The sequence below is a fragment of the Sander lucioperca genome, chromosome 2, assembly GCF_008315115.2.
Source record: "Sander lucioperca isolate FBNREF2018 chromosome 2, SLUC_FBN_1.2, whole genome shotgun sequence".
Classification (NCBI taxonomy): domain Eukaryota; kingdom Metazoa; phylum Chordata; class Actinopteri; order Perciformes; family Percidae; genus Sander; species Sander lucioperca.
The window spans coordinates 6126258-6147342 of record NC_050174.1 but is presented as its reverse complement, the minus strand read 5'-3'; the positions used below and the strand labels follow the sequence as shown (position 1 = coordinate 6147342).

The 21085-nt window shown below is 41.9% G+C and overlaps 1 protein-coding gene across 8 annotated transcripts in view; it reads left to right on the top strand.

Moving 5' to 3' along the window:
- LOC116054243 (rho guanine nucleotide exchange factor 28-like) overlaps positions 1–21085 on the top strand; it is a 41257-nt gene that overhangs the window by 4496 nt on the left and 15676 nt on the right. For 4 of the 8 annotated variants that reach the window (XM_035998927.1, XM_035998926.1, XM_035998925.1 and 1 more), the window contains exons 4-15: positions 724–833; positions 1000–1186; positions 3795–3978; positions 4735–4936; positions 5214–5271; positions 6592–6632; positions 7265–7337; positions 17712–17833; positions 18008–18387; positions 19102–19276; positions 19938–20049; positions 20274–20363. In XM_035998927.1, the coding sequence (XP_035854820.1) occupies positions 724–833; positions 1000–1186; positions 3795–3978; positions 4735–4936; positions 5214–5271; positions 6592–6632; positions 7265–7337; positions 17712–17833; positions 18008–18387; positions 19102–19276; positions 19938–20049; positions 20274–20363 (1734 nt within the window). Of the gene's footprint in view, positions 1–723; positions 834–999; positions 1187–3794; positions 3979–4734; positions 4937–5213; positions 5272–6591; positions 6633–7264; positions 7338–10424; positions 10704–17711; positions 17834–18007; positions 18388–19101; positions 19277–19937; positions 20050–20273; positions 20364–21085 lie in introns of those variants that run through there. The other 4 variants (XM_031305693.2, XM_031305688.2, XM_035998929.1 and 1 more) reach the window with 2 other exon arrangements.

Below are 21085 nucleotides of genomic sequence, written 5' to 3'. Positions count from 1 at the left end.
ATGTTTTCCACTGCTGTCTGTGATATACTCCTGAACAGTATATCACTATTTGAATCTTCATGCACGCACACACGCATACACACACCACACGCACACGTACATACACAGTCTGTGACTTGAGGTCTGGAAAGGCACAGAATCTTATCAGCTTCCTCTCAGGAGGGAAACGGCTCCATAAACAATACGTCAACATTACTGAGCCTCTGTGTAGGTTGACACAGACGACAGGCAGTCCTGCAGGCTTGTGCACTCTACAATAGCTGAACTATTAAAAGCAGGTCTCCTTCTCCATCGAAAAAAGAAAAGATGCCTATATCAGTTTACAAAGTGAAAATCTGAGAACATTTTTTAACCACACTCGGGTTATATATTTTTGGCTTGCTACAATTTAAATTGTTCTCATTTATTTATGACAGACTTCTTATTTTTAAGATTTCTTTGCACACAGGTGCCCATCAATTCCGGCTCATTTTATTACAGTGATTTGAAACTGCTAACAGTGACTAACCCTAACCCTTTGAGATAGGTGATCAATTATTTAGTTTGCTGTATTTTTGTTGCATGAGAAGGCAGTTGCAGCCAGTGCCTTATCATAGAATTAAGAATAAAACTAGATCTAAAGATGTATACCTGGGTCTCATACTGTATATAACTGCTCTTTTCCATACAAAGAGATCTTCACTGAGCAAAGTCTGGCTTTTGCAATGTTGTGTCCCTCTTTAGGACATAACCTGGCTGAGGTGGTCTCTGTCCAGGCCTATCTGTGCTCTGAAACCACACCCCTCATCTGGGTGGGCGGAGCTTCATTGGAGTATGTCCAAGATGATGCTCAGGTAGGAAAGATACACAAATATGATCCTATGCAAACATGACCTCCTTGTCGGATGTAATTATTTCACCTCAGTTGCATAGAAGTAGTTTTGGAATTGCTGTTTTTTTTTTTGCATTGCACATCATTTCTTACAGATTGTATCTTATTGATGACTGCTTTATTCTCAGGACCTAGCGGAGCACCTGGTGATCCACGGACATTGCCTGAGCTCCACAGATCACAAGGAGCTGAGCAGCCTCTTCAACCTTGGCCAGGAGAGCTCTCGCTGGGCTATAGATCATCACGTGGCCCTGGCCATGGCCAATCTGGATATCCCTCCAAACTGGAATGTACTGGGGAGCCACAGTGGAGACGGTGAGAGTAGGATCATCTTATCTTGGTGAACAGGCATTCCTGCAAAGATATGTTGCTCAAAAACACACCACATTTGTTTTTTATTATACAACAGTGTCTGTGAACATTTTGAAATTCTAAAATGTTTAAAACAGTACACATTAGATAGATACAAAGATGAAAACTTTGCAATGCAAATTGACAGATGAGGAAGATTTAGGAACATTTTAATTGGGAGAAATTGAAAAGAGGGAGAAAAGACGCACATCTTTGTCTAAAAAGGGATATACTATTTTATTATTTACGTGTCAGTTCATGAACAAAAAGTCTTGTGGGCAGTTAGTGAGCAGAGATAGTTGACAGGTTTTGTCATAACCTCATCTCTCAGCATCGCACTGGAAACTTGGAGCCAGTGCTACCCAAGGAAGGTGAACTCTTCAACTCCCCTCCACCCCCTTCTTCTTCTCCACCATCATTCCCATTTTCCCTCCTTACTGAGCTGAAATCGGAAGTGATCCTGGACACATGTGTGCTTCTGTTAAATTCATCAAAGCCAATTAAGCAGCATGTAATGTGGTTAATAGAGCCTTTCCCTCTGGAAGTCGCCCTAGGCAGAGCTTAATAAATCCAAGGGGCAAGTGTGTTTATGGACGTATGTGTGTGTGCTGACCAGCATGTTTACTAGATGCCACCATCTGTTTCTATGATCCGAGTGTTTGTGTAGGGCCACCTACATAAATAACAAACTAGATTTAGCATTAACATAGTTACGGCAGTCTGTTTCATCGCAGCGTCTCCCTCTAAATGTCTGCAGTTAATTTGATAACACTGCTTATGACATTATTCTACCCCCAATGCTGTATACGACTGAATTATCAATCCCTTACTTTCCTTTGGTGCTTACCATTTGTTTATAGTACATTCTGCATTTTCAAAGGGACTGGAAAAACTTAACAAAACCTCGTTCTGTCACAACATCTGAGACGGCATTTGAGCGTGGAATCATTATGTTCGCTCTGGACTGAGTGCAGCCATAAACTATTGAGCATTGACATTTTTAATACAGCTGGTTAAAGTGTTATTTGGTGAAATCTGTCTTTATAGCTCACAAAGGTCTGCACCCTGATGGGTTGTGGATGCAGACTATTCTTGGGCAAATACAAAAACTGAGTACTATAAATTAAACCTTTTGAATATAAAACTGAGTACTATAAAGTAACCTTTTGTATTGTTAGTATAACAGTATTGTTTTAACATTTTCTAATGCCCAGTACAATACAAAGGCAAACAGAAGTATAATCTTTAAATAAGTGAAATAAAATAAGTTAGTTTAGGTTAAGTTTGAAAGTTCCCACATTAAGCCCACTTTGTAAAATTGCATCATTTTCAAAATAAACTGACCTACAACACTTTTCAGTTAAATAGCCCCCTGCAGCAAATATCAATTGTGATGACAGTTCTGGTTTTTTTATGATATTGACAGAGGTGTTGATTGTGTTTCATATTTGAGCCTATAGTTTGCGGTGCTACTGTTGCTAAGTAATATCCCATTAAAAGACCTTCAGTCAGTGTTGTCAGTCTAGACCGTATGACCAGTGTTTCCATTTGCTAGTGACTCTCTTGCCACATTATTGCAGTGTTAGCAACTGATTCACTGTCAGTTCAGACAGCAGCTCTCTGGCCTCTTGGTACCTCTGTGAGTTGCCTTGAAAATGTAATAATGAAAATGGTGACTATCAGACACTGCTTATTGTTATTACATTAAATGTGACTCACTTCTGCAGTTGCCTTTTATAATTGTGAATTATTTTTGTCAAAGTCTGAATTGCTGGTGAATCAGTCACAAATGCTGCAGTGTTATGGGTGAAAGTCACAAAAATCATGATGACACATCCCAAACACAACAAAACTGCATTAGCAGATAGGAGCAGTGGTTACAGTACACTCACTTTCACTAAAAGACACTTATCCAGATATTTGATTACTAGTCAAAACAAAACATAATTATGATAAGCTTTACTAAATTGGTTTAGACTACAGAGGTGTTATTATTATTATTATTATTATTATTATTATTATTATTATTATGCTGTCCAATCAGAGGGAGTTAATTTGATGAGGATCTAACAAATTTCCCTTGACCAGGCTTTGTTTTCCTTTAAATAATAATACTGTAAGATTATGGTGAATGTATGCTGCAGTTTAAAAAATGCAACAGTGCATTTCCAAGCTTACTAGCTGATTGACTGCAGCTAATTTAATGCGGGCTAGTTACTTGGATACAGATCTTGTTGAACTGACTTGAGTGGTGGGCACAGAAATAAGAAGCTGTCACCACTTTGTTGAAAAGCTTTTATTGCTTGAAAGTGGGTCAGTGGACCAGAGAGATCCAGTGCTGTGCAAGAGAAGAAATCAATTGTTGCCATTTAGGTTAATTTTCATGAAGAGGTGGTTACCAAGAGTAGATTCTTGACATGTTAGTTTCCTGCTATTTATCTCACATTTCACCATATACATTCTTATCTTACTGTTACCTCTTCCAGTCAGCTGCTGTCTCAGATCCCACTGCATCCTTTTATCTCTGCAGTTATATATTTTTATGTTATTATATTTCTCCCCTCATCTCCAGAGCACAGTCTCAGGGAGTCTCCCCTCCACCTGGCTGTGCGATGGGGTCTGTATCGGCTGGCAGAGCTGCTGCTTTGTCAGCCGGGGGGTCTGATGGCTGTCAGTCTGCCAAACGAAGAGGGAGTCACACCGCTGCAGCTGGCTCAGACAGCAGGCAGCACCGAGCTCCTGGAGCTGCTCACACAGTAAGATTATATGATCCAACAGGGAGGAACACAGGCAAATGAATCACTGTTTTGTAGTAACATTATGCTTTCAGTGCAGAGTTTTTCCACATGGCAAGGGAAAGCTTTTTCTTCAAATGTAGCTAGACACCCAGTTTTACACATGCTATCTCCCCATTCATCCATTAGTTATACCTGCTTATCCTTTTTAGAGATTTGCAGGGGGCCAATCCCAACTGACATTGGGCAAGAGGCGGGGTACACCCTGGACTGCCAATCAATCAAATAGCTGACACATAGAGACGGACAACGATTTCATGCTCACATTCACACCTTTGCGGGCAAAGTTAGAGTCACCATTTACCTAACTTGCGTGTCTTTGGACTGTGATAGGAAACCAATAGAGCCAAGGGGAGAGCATGAAAACTCCACAAATTTTATTCTTTAGATCTCTCGAATACTGTAAATATGATGGTTGAAGTGTATTTTATGAACACATAAAATGCTAAACACCTGTTAGTATCACCTGTCAAACTCAGGAATGTTTTGTGCTCAATCAGTCAGGCTCAATCTGGATCCATAAATCATTAGCACAGCTTTATACGTAGGCCCGTTTGGCTTGAAAAACTAGAAGACCATCATCTGCACTGAGTATTCTAATGACTTTCTATCTACATTTTTAATGGTAAAAACGGTGTTCTCTAAGAATATCAACCATAATATTTTTTGTTTGTTTTTTAAAGTTGTGATTAAACTAATCCACCTGTTGTGCTGCAGCCCACCAAACCCTCTAGCCACACCTCCAGCAGGTCTGTCTCAGGTGTGGGCAGACCGGTCCCGCTTGCTGAGGTTCTGTCATGATACGGGGAACCTGACTCTGACCGTCCGACAGAACCTGAGGTGGAGCTCGGAGGAGAGCCGGCACGCTGACATCCTGCTTCTCAGAGACCGGCTCAGAGATGAGGACTTCCTTAGAGAGGTGAGTTTGAGTTATCAGTGTTGTCTGGTGCTGGTAAAGCTACTGTAGGTAAACACAGGATTAAAACACTGTCAATTATGATCCGATATTCAAATAAACCTGTAATTTATACAGTCAAAATGATTGGGCTTTTCTTGGGCGACGTTGCTCATAAACACGAACACTTCTAAACTGCAACTAATGCACCTGGAAGTGCCATCAAAATAAAGCCAGTTGTAAATTGTATAATTTCACATATCAGCATTCTCTTACCTAAACATCCCCTTTCGTCCCACAGCTCAAAGCTCTAAGGAGGGAACGGGTGGAGACCATCTTAGTGAAGAACGTGGAGAATGGTATCATACCCTTCCTAATCTGTTTTGTGGGATTTGAGAGGCCTGGTTAACCATCCAGTCTTAACTCTTCTCTTTTATGTTGCAATGGTCTGCCATTTTTTGTTCTAGTGGTTTATGAGGATAGCTACTGTGGCTTGAATCAGGCTACAATATTGATAGACTTTGGCTGCCCTCCTGTGGGGTTTTGTGGTATTGCAAGTCTGTGAAAAAAAATGAAGGTAGGGAAAGGAGATGATAGTAGGGGATTTTTGTGGAGGAAGCTGTGCAAAGAGACGAAAGATAAAATCAAAAAGAAGTCTAGTATCTTATGTGAATTTGAACAGTACAGTGAAAGAAGGTCAGTTGATCACAAGCAACCAAACATTTCTAATCTTTAATTTGAAGTTAAAGTATGAATCACTTTATTAATATAGTGCGCAAAATAGCAGAGCAAGCACGCTATATGTTAATAAGTAGTACTTAAATGATGGGTTAAATAATCATTTATCAAGTAGTTGGTTGACAGGAAATGAATCAGGAAATAACATTTTACAGACAAACGCTTAATCAGAAAATTATCAAAACATGTACCGTCAACAGATAATTGATGATGGAAATAATCATACATTACGGCCCTATCTTGTGACAGTAGATTTTCATGGGTATATATGTTAAGACGTGCAATAAAAATGTGAATAGAAAATCAAGTTAGTTCAGGATGAAAGTTGGAAGGTAACATTCTCTTTTGCAAGGTTGTTTCTTTATATCCTCTGTCTCTCTGTCTCTCTCCCTCTTGCTGTGGAGCCAGCTGGCATCACTCTATCAGACTTGAGTCAATGTGTTTTACGGTATCACACTGAGGCACAGAAAGACCTTTGTCAGATTGTTTAGTCTTTTCCTATACGTCACATCTACTCCTTTCTCAGCCTTTGCCGTTTGTTTCTCCTCCTCTCATGTATTTTTTTTGTCTCTGACTTTCTTTCCCAACCTCTATCCTTTATGGGTTACTGCCACCTCTGTGGCATTCCTATGCCTTTAAATTTTTACGTGACCCCAGGCTTTGTATCAAACCACCCAAACACTAATTTCTGTGCGTTGCTGCATTGTTTCTGGTAAGCAATCATACACAGTGTCCTTTGATCTGGGATGCACATGGTAGTTAAATGAAAAGAAAGGAGATCAGGGCTACACGGTTAAGATCTCCCCATGTTATGTAAAATAAGACTTAACATGGTACACATCGTTAAAAAACGGACAAACATCTGTGCTTACTTTAGCCTCTTTTGAAGTTTAATGGCGGCTGTATGTCTGCATCTGAGTATGCTTTTTTTTTTCTTTCAGCACTGTATTCAGATATGAATGGAGCTGCTGTAGAAAAACATGTGAGTATTTGATGCATAATGTTTCACATGCTATGGACTAAAATATCACCAGCATATATTTAACTCTCATACTGTAAAAACCCATGTGTGTTTAAACAGCTTTAGCTGATGAGATGAGTCAAATATGAACATAAGTTACCTGTTCTTCCAAAACATTCAAGACTAAGTTTGTGCCTTTAACTATTTTGCAACAACAGGTGTTGCTCCTGGATATCAAATTTCAAATTTTAAAACTCAAAGCTCCATTCAATCTCAATGAACATCTGCATCAACCAGTGGCACTGACTGCCCCTCAATGCTCCACATTGTTTCACTCTTATTGTTCAGGTGTTGGAGTTGGCACCTTGCACACGCCACTGAATAGCCGACTTTGTGAGCGGTCAAGTGTGTATTTCATGTCTTGAGAGGTGTGGCGTGTGCACATGACTCCGGTCATCCAATAGGACCTTTTTTATGTGATACAGATGGTTACCTAATTGATCTTTCTCTGTCACACACCTAGGCACTCGCCAAACACTTGTGTTTTTGTACTTAGTTCTACTCTAGTTTTTGTGGTATGCTTGTAGCCTGATGAGAAAGTCTCACTGAGGAAATGTGCGTGTTATTTGGTGAAAGATTCTCTGTTTCTTCAGGACTATGAGGAGCCGCTGATGTTTTGCCTGACTGAAGAGGACGAGGAGGACGATCCATCACAGTCTTACTCTGGTAAAGATTTTATTTTTAAAGTATTTTTTAACTTCCCTCAGAGGCAAGGTTACTTTCTCAGAAGCCTGTTTTTAGATATGGTTATAATGTTAGAGCTTGCGGTGCCTCAGCTGTAGATCATGTTTTGTGCAGACTGAAACTGATCATTGTTGTTTTAGGTGGCGTTATATTCATAGGAAGTTTTCCAAGCTTCTAATCATTAAGTGAGTCCAACTGCAGGAAACGTTTCCTTTCCTGAACAGAACTTGGACGTCTAATCCTCGACAATGGCTGTCTACCATCCCCACAGACTATAAGATCACATTTCAGCCCCCATGGCTTCTCTTGCCCCCCCTCTCTCTGAAGTTTTTGGCATCTTGTCACTCTGTGTTTACAGTGATTGTGGCACTGAGAAGGAATGTTGTTAATGCGACATGTAGAGAACTATCCTGAGTCACCCTTTTCCTGCCAGCTGTTATAGGGGGGCATCAATTAATCCTAACTATGTGGCCTTTAGGTGGCTTCACTCTGATCTTCTTCTGGACGGGAAGGGAAGGATTTGAGAGTGGGAACATCCTGCGGGTTAATAATTGGCTTGTATTGCTGCAGAGCAGACTGATGCCTCAGTGTAAGAATGCTGTGGTTACAAGCTGAGGCTTCAGCCTTTATAACACTTGGCACTGGACATCTGCAATTTGAACTTCCTTTGGCTGGTGTTGTTTCCATGCTATATGCTTTAGCCATTTTGTGCCCTTTGTGTATATGTGTATTTGTGAGTGTGTTTGTTGGCCGGTTGAGGATTTTAACATTTTCTGGTCTTTGACCACCTGCCTGTGACCTTGATTGGTCGGTTTTCGTGGTTCAGAAAAATAACGCTGGTCACTTAAATCCGATTTTCTCCTCTGTTGCCCCTCAATGTCATGTTTAAAATAAAAATAAAAAGCTCAAACTAATAATGACTCTGGATTACAATGCATATTTGACCTTTGAGGAATTTCAATTCCTCATTAGATATTCCTAAGCTGTCGGGCATAACAAGTGACCGGCAGGTTTTTATTTTTTTTAACAAAGAAGTGAAGCATATAGTGCGATTCCAGTCTGTTTTTATCACTGAGCTAATGCGTCATCAAATAGACAGACAGAAATTCTGTAGCCAGAGCTTCAGCAGGGATGAGGAATTTTGAGCCTAGCTGTCATGTTCCCCCTGTCTTCTTGATGTCAGCTCTTTCCTGCCTCTGTATACTACTGTAACTTCATTGGCATGCCTGCAATTAAATACAGTATTGCCACAGCAGGTTGTACAAGGTTTACAATGTGTAATAGTTAAAAACTTTAAAAAAAGACAAGTGTCTCTCTCATGTCTTCCATCCTTCTGCCCCCCTCCACTTCCCCCCAACTCTGCCCTCCTAATGCCCCCTGAATTCAAATACCCTACCCAAAACACACACTTGCCCCCAAATACCTTTAAACACACACACACACAAACAGACAGACTCATGCACCCATGCCCCTGGGTCCCATCCTCCCAGGTCAGCATTTTAATGTGACTTTAGTGAACAAACAGCAAATGGCACTTCATCCCAAGGAGGTCTGCTCTCCACAGCTGAAGAAAGGAAGAAGGTCGGTGTGTGTGTTGTCAGTGTTTGTGTGCACTCTTGTGTTTGAGAGGGAGATGCAGTGGGGAAGAGAGCTCTGAAGGGGGTATGGGGAAGTGAAAAAAGGGGGTGTTTGTGGCTGAATGGGGGTTGCCAGGGCAGTTTTCCAGCAGCTTGTTGAGATCAGGGAGAGGAGAGTGGAGGAGATTGAGGTGTGTGTGTGTGTGTGTGTGTGTGTGTAATAGGAGGAAAAGAGAAGGGATTTATGATATGGATAGTTTGGCTGGGTGACAACAGACGATGAGTGCAACGCAAGGAACGCTAACAAGAGTCTCCTACCCCGGCTGAGGGATCTAATTGGAGAACGGAAAAAAGGATTAAACCTCACACAGACCCCACAAAGGCAGCATTAATGTTCACTAGTACAGTGCCAACACCCCTCCACATGCACACACATACACACACACACACCCTCACCCACACAGAAACTACTTTCTTTAGTCTCAGTGTACCACTGTTTCCCTCCTCTGCATATATTCTGCCTACAAAACCCTCCTCGTCCCCCTTTTCTCTCTTTTTTTTAATCACATTCCTTCATTTATGTGCATTTATAAACCCATGTTTGTGCGCCTTTCCAGAATGCCATTGTCAGATTTGTCTCTTAAACCCTCTTTACCATCCCTTTCTGTCATTTTTACCACCTCTATCCAAACTTACTTTTATACTTGCTGCTGCAAACGGAGCACTGTACTCCTGCAAGTTGGCAAAAGGAGAAAAGGGGGGGGGGGGGGGGCGCGCCATGGAAGAAGAAAACAGCAGCGGCTCTCACTGCTGTCTCCATGGTGAGGCTGCTGACCTGGCAGACTGCTCCCCCCACGCTCCGAACCCCTTTCCCCCTCAGCTTGGCTTTGACATGCTAAAATATAGAGAAAGAGACCGGGAGAATGGAGTGATCGAGAAGGACTCCTCCGACGTGGCATCAGGCATATCAGGGGGTGCATGGTTTATACCTTGGAGTGTGTGGAGTGTGCAGCTCCACAGCCTGGCATATGGCAATCATGAACATACAGGGTTAATGATTTCTCCCGTGTCTTGAGACTCACCTCCGCTAAGCTGTCTGTCCTCATGTTTGTCTTTGCTGTATGTTCTGAAGTAACTCCTATGTTTGACTTTTAGACTTTTGACTGTTCAACTCTTTCTGTTTCTCTCCCTCCTTCAGTCACCCTTTCCGGCAGTCAATATACTCCTCCCCCCTGCTCCTGTCAGCATGTGTTGATCTCTCTCCCTCTCCCCCTGTACTGTGTGTGCTAGACGAGTGACAGAGAAAGAATTAGAGACCCGAAGTTTGGCACAGATTTGAGAAGAGCAGTCGGAAAGACAGGAAAAAGTGTTGAGAAAAGGAGCAGAGTAAGAAGACAGGGTTCGGTTGCGGCTCTGTCAGACAGTTGGTTGAGTTTGAGAGTTGTTGAGGGGGAAGGGGAGGATTTTAGGGGGAGGGGTGGCTTGGGGGAGACAGGGGAACATGCTGGCTCACTCCTGAAGTGTCAGAGTGTCTACAGTGGGGCTCTGGAAAAAGGAGAGCGAACACTGCAGCTAGTCCGCAGTCTGTTCAGACACTGGGAAATGGATGTAAACTGAGGCACTGTTCATTTATTTATCATACATCTTGAGCTGTTTGGATGAAGATTTTCTTGAAGACAGCAAATCATGGATTCTGACTCGGACTCTCCTTTCAACTACTCCTGGCCCTCTTTTCCTAAGATGAGGATGCGCAAGAAGACGGGCAAAAAAGGTGATACTAAGTGGTACTGTAATTGATAGATTGTGGAGATTATTTATTTATGTACAGAAGCAATGTTTTTCCACCCTGTCACACTGACAGTTATTTCTTGGTTGTATGAAAGTTGACAAGGTCACTTTTAATTTCACAGATAGTCAAATATTGTTGGAAAAGAGAAACAGTGTTACTGAGATGTTAATTGCTACAGTGTTTCACATTAGATGTATGTGCTTTAATGTCAGTAAGAAAACTGCTAACTTGTGTACACAGACTATTCAGTTTCCCTTTTTCAGTTGCATCTCTTTTCTTAAAGCTACATCATTTACCGATGGAAAATGGAAGACTTTACCACAAACTGCCCTCCTGGCGCTGTTGACTGTGGAACAATACAGTTAAAATTAGACTGTTCCCATTACACATTCTTATTCACAGGCCTTCTCTGCAGTACAGAGTCAATCAGAGTGAGATAACTAAATGTTTGCCAGTGATGTAACCTGATATCTGACAGTATGTTGGGGAATGTCAGATGTCCACTCGAAGCTGATTGAGTGGTTTTGGGCTTTCGACATCCTCAGTCCACACTGTTGTGTGTGCATGAATCGTGAACTCGTGTGACTGCTGGGGTCCATAAAGTGCAAAAGGGAGGCCCAATGCTTAATATGTGATTTCATATACTGGGCTCAGGCACCTGCAGTTCATAATCATAATCAGCGTTCTGTCACTGGAGCTGAAGTTTAGTGTTTGTTACAGTTTATTGTCAATTTATTAGAAACTGAACCAAAATCAGGTTAATCCTGCTGCTTAAACTTGGCACACGAGTTTGTTGCTTCATCATTAGTTATGGGAGAGCTGAAGTGAATGCTTAAAATAGTGCAAAATCATTACGTATTACTTGTGTGGAAGTTAGTGTGTGTTTGTTGGGAATAGAGAGAGATAGTGAGAGAGAGAGTCACAGAGGAAGATCAAGTTACTGCCATTTCTGTGCCATGACTCAACTCTAGTCGTCTTTTCCTCATCTTTCACCATTAACCTCTGCAAGATTATCCAAGTTATTATATCCAAATTTTATACAATGCAATGCAGCTGATGAGCAAAAACAGTGGCACTATATAAACGTTTTATAAACTGACCATATATTCTCCAAGTGGATTTAAAAATCTGAAGTACCTGCTAAGTGAAATGTGATTTCAGGTGTGCGGAGCCACAAGTTTATTTCTTCACTTTGAAGACTGATTGCTGTTCACTCTGAGTTTACCTCATACTGGATCTCTTGGGCCGGGTGACGCACTGAAATGTAAACACAACAAGGAACGCACAATGTGATGCTTGGAGTGGGATGTTTGACCGCAGGTGTCATAACTCAGAGTGGGTTTGTGGATTTTGGTGGACAATTGTTTTAATGATTTAAACGGCCCTCCATGAACACTGAAGTCAAACAATTATCTCTCCCCTCTTATAAGGCAATAACACCCTCTGTTTTGATTCTTTTAAACTTGGTTTGTTATTTTACTCTGCTCCTAATTTCTCCTAGCTCTCTCCAAAGTGACAATTGTTTGATGCGGTGCTTAAAAAGCGACTTACATCATAATAGAAGGGACGGCACAGACAAATAACCCCTTTATACTCAAAATAAACAAGCCTTGGTGTTTATGCAATTAACAATTATGATTCTCTGTTTGTCTTGAACATTTTATTCAGCACACCAGCAGCCTCCAAAGAGAGTAAACCTTGAGAAAGAGCCCTTGTGACAGCCCTGCCTCCCCCCTCTCCATCCTGCCTTCCTCGATCTCTCTCTCCCAGGGGTGTGCATGGGTTGAAGGGTCACTCTCTGTGTTTAACTGCCCTGGTCTGGCACTGACTGCTGTCTTTGTCTGGGTCTCTGTAAAGCTATAGCTCTCTCTTTTTTCTCTCTGCTGCTGCTCCAGGTGCTGCTACTGTATAGGGTTGACTCTCGCTCAGGGACATGCTGTGAATATCACATCACTCCAAATATACCTTCTTTGAGCAAAATCCAATCGCAATAGCCCCACGCATTGCTCTGCATTCCTTAAAACCTTCTCTGACATGGCAATCTGCGGACAACAATGTCCGTCTCAGCAATAAAAACAGCTTCTCCGGAGAAAGATTGATTTTCTGCGGCACTAACCTGTCAAAAATATGAACTCCCTGGTTCTCTGTTATTCCCCCAGTTAACTAATGTTAAACACAGATCGCAGCCCCTGACAGTAATGTTCACTGAGGCAGTGTTTATGGGTCAGAGGTGTGTGAATGATCGGGCCCGTGGCAGCCAGCTGTGGCTTTGGACCTGGCCCAGAACCTTAACTATTAGGCCTGTCTGTCAAGTTCCTTAAGTGGGCTTGTATGAAACGGTATCTGCTTTCAAACAGTGGTTTGACCCACATCCAGAATCTGACCTCGTCTCTAGATTTAACGTTGGAGTCAAACTAATCCTGCCATACATAGTAGAAGGTGGAGGTATTATGTATCTGGATTCAGGTTCATAAAGAGTATAATGTTTTCAGGTGGAACTAAAAGGATCCAGAATTTTTTTTTTTTAACCAGAAAACAGGTTGTAGTATTTATATTTTGTCATTTTTTGCTCATTTCAGAATGTAGTAGCTTTAAGTACATTTAAAGGTGCCGTAGGTAGGATTGCGAAGATCCAGGACTTAGCCAAAAAATGTGAACATCGACAACTTCTCAGTCCCTCCCCCCTTTCCGCTAAAGCCCAAAACGGTCTCCTAAGCCCCTCCCCCCACAAGGGAGAATGAATGTGTGTGCATGAGTTTTTTTTAATTACCTGCTTCATGTAGTTCTACTCGAACGTAGGTTTCAGCAAATATGACAGAAAGTTAGTTTTATAAGTCTTACCTACTGCACCTTTAAGTTCTGGAAGCTGTGATTCATTTTGAGAGATACTTCGTAACTTTAGGATTGATTTGGAGTGGGCTCTGTATGTCCTGCAGTGGTTTATCTTGAGTCTATATCTTTACATTGGTTGTGGATGGAACAGGACTCATCTGGTGTCCTCATCAATGTCTGCTTGACTCCCTGTTGCCTCTCAGATTTATTGGACTCACCGCTTACAGGAAGCACAGCCAATTGTTGGTTTGATTTACTCTCTGCTACAAATGCTGGATGTCTGCTCCTACTCTGTGGGGCTGGCAGCTTGGAAACTATGGATAAACTATGTATTCCTTTTTTTAAAGGACTGTTGAGTCTTGGTTTAATATCTGCTTGATGAATTTAGGTGGAAACAGCGGTGCCAAAGACATGTTTTTGCACCACTGGCATTGTTTCAGGCATGGCTTGGCCAGTGAAAGGTGAGACTGTCATTAGGAACATAATAATTTAACTGAGCAAATGAGGCAGTCTCTTCTGGTTAATGTGACAAGTAATGCATGGTTACCACCGATTACTAATGTGGTTAGAATTTCTTTTTTCTCCAGTGAAAGCTTCGCAGATTGTGTGTTTTCTGCATTTGCCATTTGTCATGCATAATGCTGTCATACCTGTGAGCCGCTGAATTGTACCACAATCTATTTCTATGTGCTTACTTAGAAGTTCCAGTGGAGCACTAAGGGGGAGTTGGTAGATCTATAAAAGGTTGGGAGGTAAGTTCCTTGTAATTTGGTGATGTAAATTCCTTAGTCCTATTCATGCTTGAGGGGTCAATGGTAAGCTATTTAAAGTTGGTGTAATTTCCACAAAATCAAAAACCAATGGCTTCTGTCTAGACTGGATCTTCCTACATTGTTTTGTGCGAATGTTCAGCAATCACACAGCGGGAAAATCATCACTGAAAAGACAGACACACATTTTACCACTGGTGTTAGACTCGTAGCAATAAAAAAATAGGAGTCAAAAAGTCAGTTGACCAGAATGCTGGTCCACGTTCAAGTGATTTTTGACAACATTCAAAATCAACCTTGTACAAATAACTAGGTTTCAGATGTAACATGCAGGCCACACAGTAGGTGCTTTCCGACCGGATAGTACTTGTACTTTTTAGAGGAAAAGTACACTTCTAAGCAGTTCTAAGAACTACTCTCCCCCAAAATCTTTTTTTCCGTTTGCATTCCCACTGGCCAAGTGGCCATAGGGACTGGTAGGAGGGGTAAGGGAGTGACGCAAGCACGCCAACGGTCTTTATCGCATCGTCACTAGACTTTAGCGCCACATACAACAACAACAAAGCAGCATGGAGGAGGCCATACATGGCCAGCAGTGCCTGCACCTCCGCATCAGTCCACTTTTCCGAGTTCCGCATTCCGTCCATTCTCGTAGTAATTCACGTAATGTTTTGCTCAACACAGACGGGGCTTTATTATACTCAGAACAGACCCCGCCTCTGCCTGCTGCGCTGTGGACGTGTGTGTGTCTGTGTGTGTGTGTGTGACGGCCGGCGAGCCGCAGGACACGCTTGTGGAGTTTAACTCCGAAAAGACAGTTAACCACAGGTTCCCGTTAATCTTATGATGTTGTGATATTTAAACAAACGAACCGTCAACGGCGAAATAAAAGCCTCTTATTTACGAGAGCGGTCTGAGAGACCTCCAGCTCACAGCGATGTGTCTGAGCATGACTGGCCGAGCGACGAGCTAGAGGCCGGGGCAGGCGCTTGCTGGCTGTCGCCTCACTTCATGGAGCTTCTCAACACTGAAAACTTTGAAGCAAATTGTCAATTCGGCATCAATTTGCGCAAGACTGCCTATATTCGAAATCTAAACAGTTAATTTCTCGTCTAAAACGTTGTCAGAAGTGAACTTAATAATGAATAAGATGGTGAAAATTGTTAAAAATGTCCCGTTGTTGGTTGTTGCTCTGTCTGCAAGTTCCGAGTTGGCAGTGGGCATGACTTATAAGTTTGACCAATCAAGTACACCTAGGAAAATGGAAAAGGGAAAAGACCCTGCTCTGAAGTAGGAGCTAAAAAAGTATGCTACTGCGGCCAGAGGAACTTAAACGAAAAAAGTGTTGTAGGAACGTTTAGTTCTAAGAACTGCAAAAATCTCTCCGGTCGGAAAGCCCCTAGTGAGTGTGGTGCTGAGATTTGACAAAGTTAGACAGAAAACTCAAACAATGTGATGTACTCTAACACGCAGTGGAAACTACTGCACATCTACAACTTCACATAAGTTTGAGCCTTTGAGTTTCAAAGTTTATACTTGACCTTGAAAACAGAAGTTACCAAAACAATTTCACCTTAAGGTCCATTTAGTAGCTGGTTTTGGAGCTTTCGATTGTATCACATTACATTACATCCAGTTGTCATGGAAATGTAGATGTTCACATTTCAATTTTTATAAGCACTTAAACAACTTTTCGTCCTTGTTGGCTTTACAGTTCATCGTATCACATGATCCCAAACCTTCATTTTAAGTAGTTATTCCCACCAGTTTAAAGTTTATATTCAGTTCAACTTTGTATTTTATTCAGGATTCAACAGGTTATGTACATCATGTACATATACTGTACACAGACATGCAGTATATACAGCGTGTGTACCATATGCTGTATATACATTATGTATGGAATAATGTGGTCATTTTAATGTGTTTATTCATGCTTTACATTGACATTTACATGTTAAAATGCCCATATTATGAAAAAAATCACTTTTTCTGGGATTTGGGGTGTTATTTTGTGTCTCTGGTGCTTCCACACGCATACAAACTTTGAAAAAAAACCATCCATGCTGTTTTGAGTGAGATACGGGTTTCTGAATGTGTCCTGCCTTCAGTCTCCGGGTGAGCTGTTCAAAATATGCAGGGTTTTCTACGTCACTAGCCGAAACGAGCTAGCATGCTAGCGGTTAGCCCCCTCGTTCTCAATGGCAAAACACTGCTACAACACACATGAGTTCACCATAATCTACAAAAGAACTACTTACACGTCCTTGTTCTGCCGGTATTCCACGCAAAGTTGGAAGTGCGCTCTCGTTTAGAAGAAGTCTCCCGGCTAATCCTGCCTTGTACTGACTGAAGTTAGAGAAACAGCTAGCTAGCTGATGTGATCATTACCTAGCTACTGCGCATGTGCGAATTCCAACAAAGATGGTACAGAAGTGAGAGGTCTCACTCTGTAGCTAAAACAGAGACCTGAACACACAGGGTGGAAAGAGGAGCTGCAGCAATGTGCAGTACAACAAAAAATATGGTGTTTTTTGAAAATTAAACCATGTAGACCTATTCTGGTACAACCTCAAAATACAGTTATGAACCTGAAAATGAGCATAATCTGGGCACTTTAATGAGTTGGAAGTTTAGTATATTAGTGTAAGTGTTATAGTGTTTCTTTTCTAATCTCACCTCCACAAATTGTTTCACTGTTTATTTTGTCACATCTCATTATATTGTGCAAATAAGCTCAAACAATACCTAACTGTGTGGCATTCATGTCTCATCAAAGGTTTGCTTAAGTGAGTTCTGTGGTGAATAACGTTCAGCCTCTTTGTGTTTGTGCATACCTGCAGGTTGTTTTCTAACCAGAAATACTTTCCGAGAAATTGTGTTGTGGAGAAGCTGTGTTTTGTACAGAGTAGCATCCCAGAGGGGTTGTGTGTGTTTTGAGAGCAGGAGTGTTTTCCCCTGTTTAACATCAGAGCCAGGCTACTGCTCACAGTGACTCTACTGTGTTGAAAGGGTTTCTCTCAATGCAACTGTGTGCTCACCGGGAGTTATTTCCACTCACCCGCTGTATCGAAGGCAGGGTGGGTGAAGAAACATGCCTTCAGATGCCCGTTCGCAACTCCATGCACACCCATTTATGTGTGTGTGCATAGAGCCATTCAGACAGACACGCACCCTCATAAGGGATTCTTGGTCCTGAACAATGACATGCAACTGCCCAGGATGTCTACGTCACTTCCAGTGTTTGTGAGAAGTTATTTGGTGTTGCTGTGGAAACCAAATGTAATATTGAAAAAAATCCCCTTTCTCTCTCTCTCTCTCTCTCTCTCTCTCTCTCTCTCTCTCTCTCTCGCTCTCTCTCTCTCTGTGGCTCCCTCCCTCTCTGTAGAGAAAAGCCAGTCCATAAGGGAGAGCCAGGCCCCATCCCCAACTCTGGCTGCAGCTGCCAGACTGTCAGCGATGATACACGGCAAAGACAGAGTGTACGCTAATGCTATGCTGGTGGACCAGGTGAGTTGGCCTGAAATTAGTGTTTCTTTCTGTGTGAAGATATACAACTTACATACGTTATATAGTCAGTCAGAAATAGATTTGGCTCATATGATGTAAAATGTTCCATTACAGGAGTCAGACTGTTGGATCGTTCCTTCTCATCGCCTCCACTTTCTCACTTTTCTGTTCCAGGTGGATGACGCTGACATTAAATACCGCTCTCCAGGGGAGGAGGAGGTGAGCCCTGCACCCCATCTTGGCAGCCATAGCTGGGACTCCTTCTCCATGACTCCCCCTGACTCAGGGAACTGCTCCCACCGGCACCCATCATCACCCTATAATGGGGAGAGGGGAATCCAAGGCCCTGGCCTGGAGAATCACAAGGAGCCATCCCCTTGCATCTCCCCCACCTCTCCCTTTGCTTCCTCCCCGTCTTTTCCTTCCTCCCCTCTGGCTTCCGCCTTCCGTTTGTTCGAGGGAGCACAGAGGCGTCCGACGCAGCCATTTCTGCCAGTTTCTCCTGCTTTGAACCGCAGAGGATACAGCTTAACTGAGGCGAGCCGGGGCCTGAGGTAGGACGCTATTGCTATTAATTATTGAATAAAAAATGAAAGGCCCTCAAAGTGTGACATATTATATTTAATTGCTGAACTTTTAACGTGACTGCCTCACAACTGTTTTTTTTTTTAAGTGAGAGAACAATGTGCTGCATTATGGCCAAGTGGAGTTCCTTGATTTAAAAAAAAATAAAATCAGTGCACCAATTTAGAAACTTGTTGTGTGATCTTCCTGTGACTAACCCATTCTTAGACAACAAAGTATCAATGGTTTGGAATTTCAGCAAAAGCATTTCTTGACATTTTGTTCAGTGATTGTAGTCAGTGAAGGTGCGGAAAGTGACAGGAAGCCTGGTCACAATTGAGCTGAACATTCCTTACAGTTTCCTCAGTGCTGCAGGATCTTCTCTGTGAGCACTAAAGCTAGAAAAATGCTACACAGTTTAAAGCCTGATTACAGATTATAGCATAATGACTGTCCATGGTGATTTTTAAGATCAAGATGATCTACACTCATCTGTGCATAATGGTGGTGGTCGTTATGGATCTGAACCCAGTTGTTTTTGTCTACAACTGTGTTGTATGATGCCTAGACCTTTGGCAGTCAATATGTTCCCAGCTTAATCTTATCATGTAGACTGAAGAAGCAACAGTCTTTCACTGAATTGTGTGTGTGTGTGTGTGTGTGTGTGTGTGTGTGTGTGTGTGTGTGTGTGTGTGTGTAAACAGTCCTAGTCTCGAGTGTGACAGTGGAGAAGAAGACTTACTGGTACGCTCCTACCCCTGCTCATCAGTAAAGAAGCAGTCCATCCTGCAATCCAGCTCAGGAGAGGAGAGGGACTCTTTCGACACGTCACCAGACTTTAACCACACACACTCTGACAGCACGCACAAGTCCAGCAAGGTACACCGCCATGATACATTGTTGTATTAGATATCCAACAGAGTTTTTCTCCATGTTTGTGGAAACCCATGTGGCCTGAGACAGAACGACTGCAAAACTTCCCTTTCTGGTTCTCTCAATTACAATTAACAATAAAACACTGTCTTTATGACTATATTGCCCTCCAGACAAGAATTTAAAAATTTGTGTTTATTCTTACTGATTGCCTACTTCTATAAACTCATTAAATTGCTTGAGAGGCATACAACAGCTTGACTTGATACTTTAGTTGACAGATAAGCAGGTCACCTTTGTCAAAACTGTTTCCACTGTGAAATGAAGTGCTGAATGGACCTGATGCATCATTTCTTCATTAAATTATCTTTCTTTTTTTTTTAAATGCAGCAGGATTTATACATTACAATACATATGACAAACACAACAACTCCTTAAAAAACTCAAAACAGTAAATGCAAAGTAAAGCACTACATCAGACACAACCTTCCCTACAATCATCAGTCGATAAGCCCAGACTTTCAACAGCTCAATAATGTGAACAGAAAGTGTGTATTGATGTATTGAGTGGATCTGTTGGCAATTTTCCTTTTCACAGAATTGAGCCTGCAAACTTCTGCTTACTGCTCTGCCTGATCTGTTCCTTCTGATCCACTTTCTCACCCAGAACCCAGAGGAAGCTGAGGTTCGCCTGCGCTCCTACTCCTACTCCTCCCCCAAGGCGAAGCCGTCACGGCCACTGCTAAACCGAGACGCAACCATCACTGACCTGGCAGAAGGTGAATAAACTTTGACCCTTTTGCCCTGTGATCTTTCTTTTCCCAGTAGCTAGCTGAATGGACACATTTTGCCACATGTCTAAAAGGGGGACGACCAGACAGGTGTCATAAATCAACTGAACCTCTATGAAGTATATGTGTGTTTAGTGTCAGCTCTGCTTTGATACAGCACCACTGGTCATATGCCAGTGTGCAGCATTAAGGCTGTGCTTTGTCCTGTGTAGACGGTGCATTCAGCAGCAGCAGCAGCAGCAGCCGTTCTCTGCTTCAAGCTTTATCTCTCTCTAAATCCCTCTCTCGTCTCAACCAAGTTAGTAAGTACAAAAACAGCTTCAATTAGCAACTTGGTTGGCCGGTGAATATATTTCAGTGTCTCTTTCTGGTGAACCATGGGATAAACTGGTGATTATCAAGAGCTGCACAATCAAATTAAAAAGCATATCTGGTATATTTCAAACGTTTAGTTTATTTTAAAAGTATATTTATACAAGGTGGAAAAACTGGAGTAAAATTATTGAATTAGCCTTGTTTTAGGAAGAAAACAAATAACGTTGCTGCACATTTTGTTGTAAAAGGATTTTCCCAGATACTTTGATTTCACACAATTTTGCAAAATTATGTTTCCCAAAGCTTGATGTCAAGACTTTTTTCTTAGTAATAAAACAACAGTCATCTAAACTCCACTCATTTACTGTATATGATGACGAATATGATGAAGTAGAGGTCTGAATCTTTAGGACTGTGCATTTTTTAATATTCCGAGGCTAGATCATTTGAAGGAGGAGTTGTTTCTACCCTGAGGGTTCTGTTCTGCTTCCATTTTGGTACATATTTTGTTTCCCTCTTGGTTTTGATTTTTCCATCTTTGGTGTCATCTGTTTTTTTTTTTCAAAACAAAACTCTTGTCCTTGAAAACACTCTTGTGTTTGGTATTTCTCTAAAGGGGTTTGATGGATCCAGACTGTTTCGGCGATTCTTGTATTTGCTTCTAACTCATTTCCAATTGGGGATGATGGCTTTTAACGCCCTGATTCAC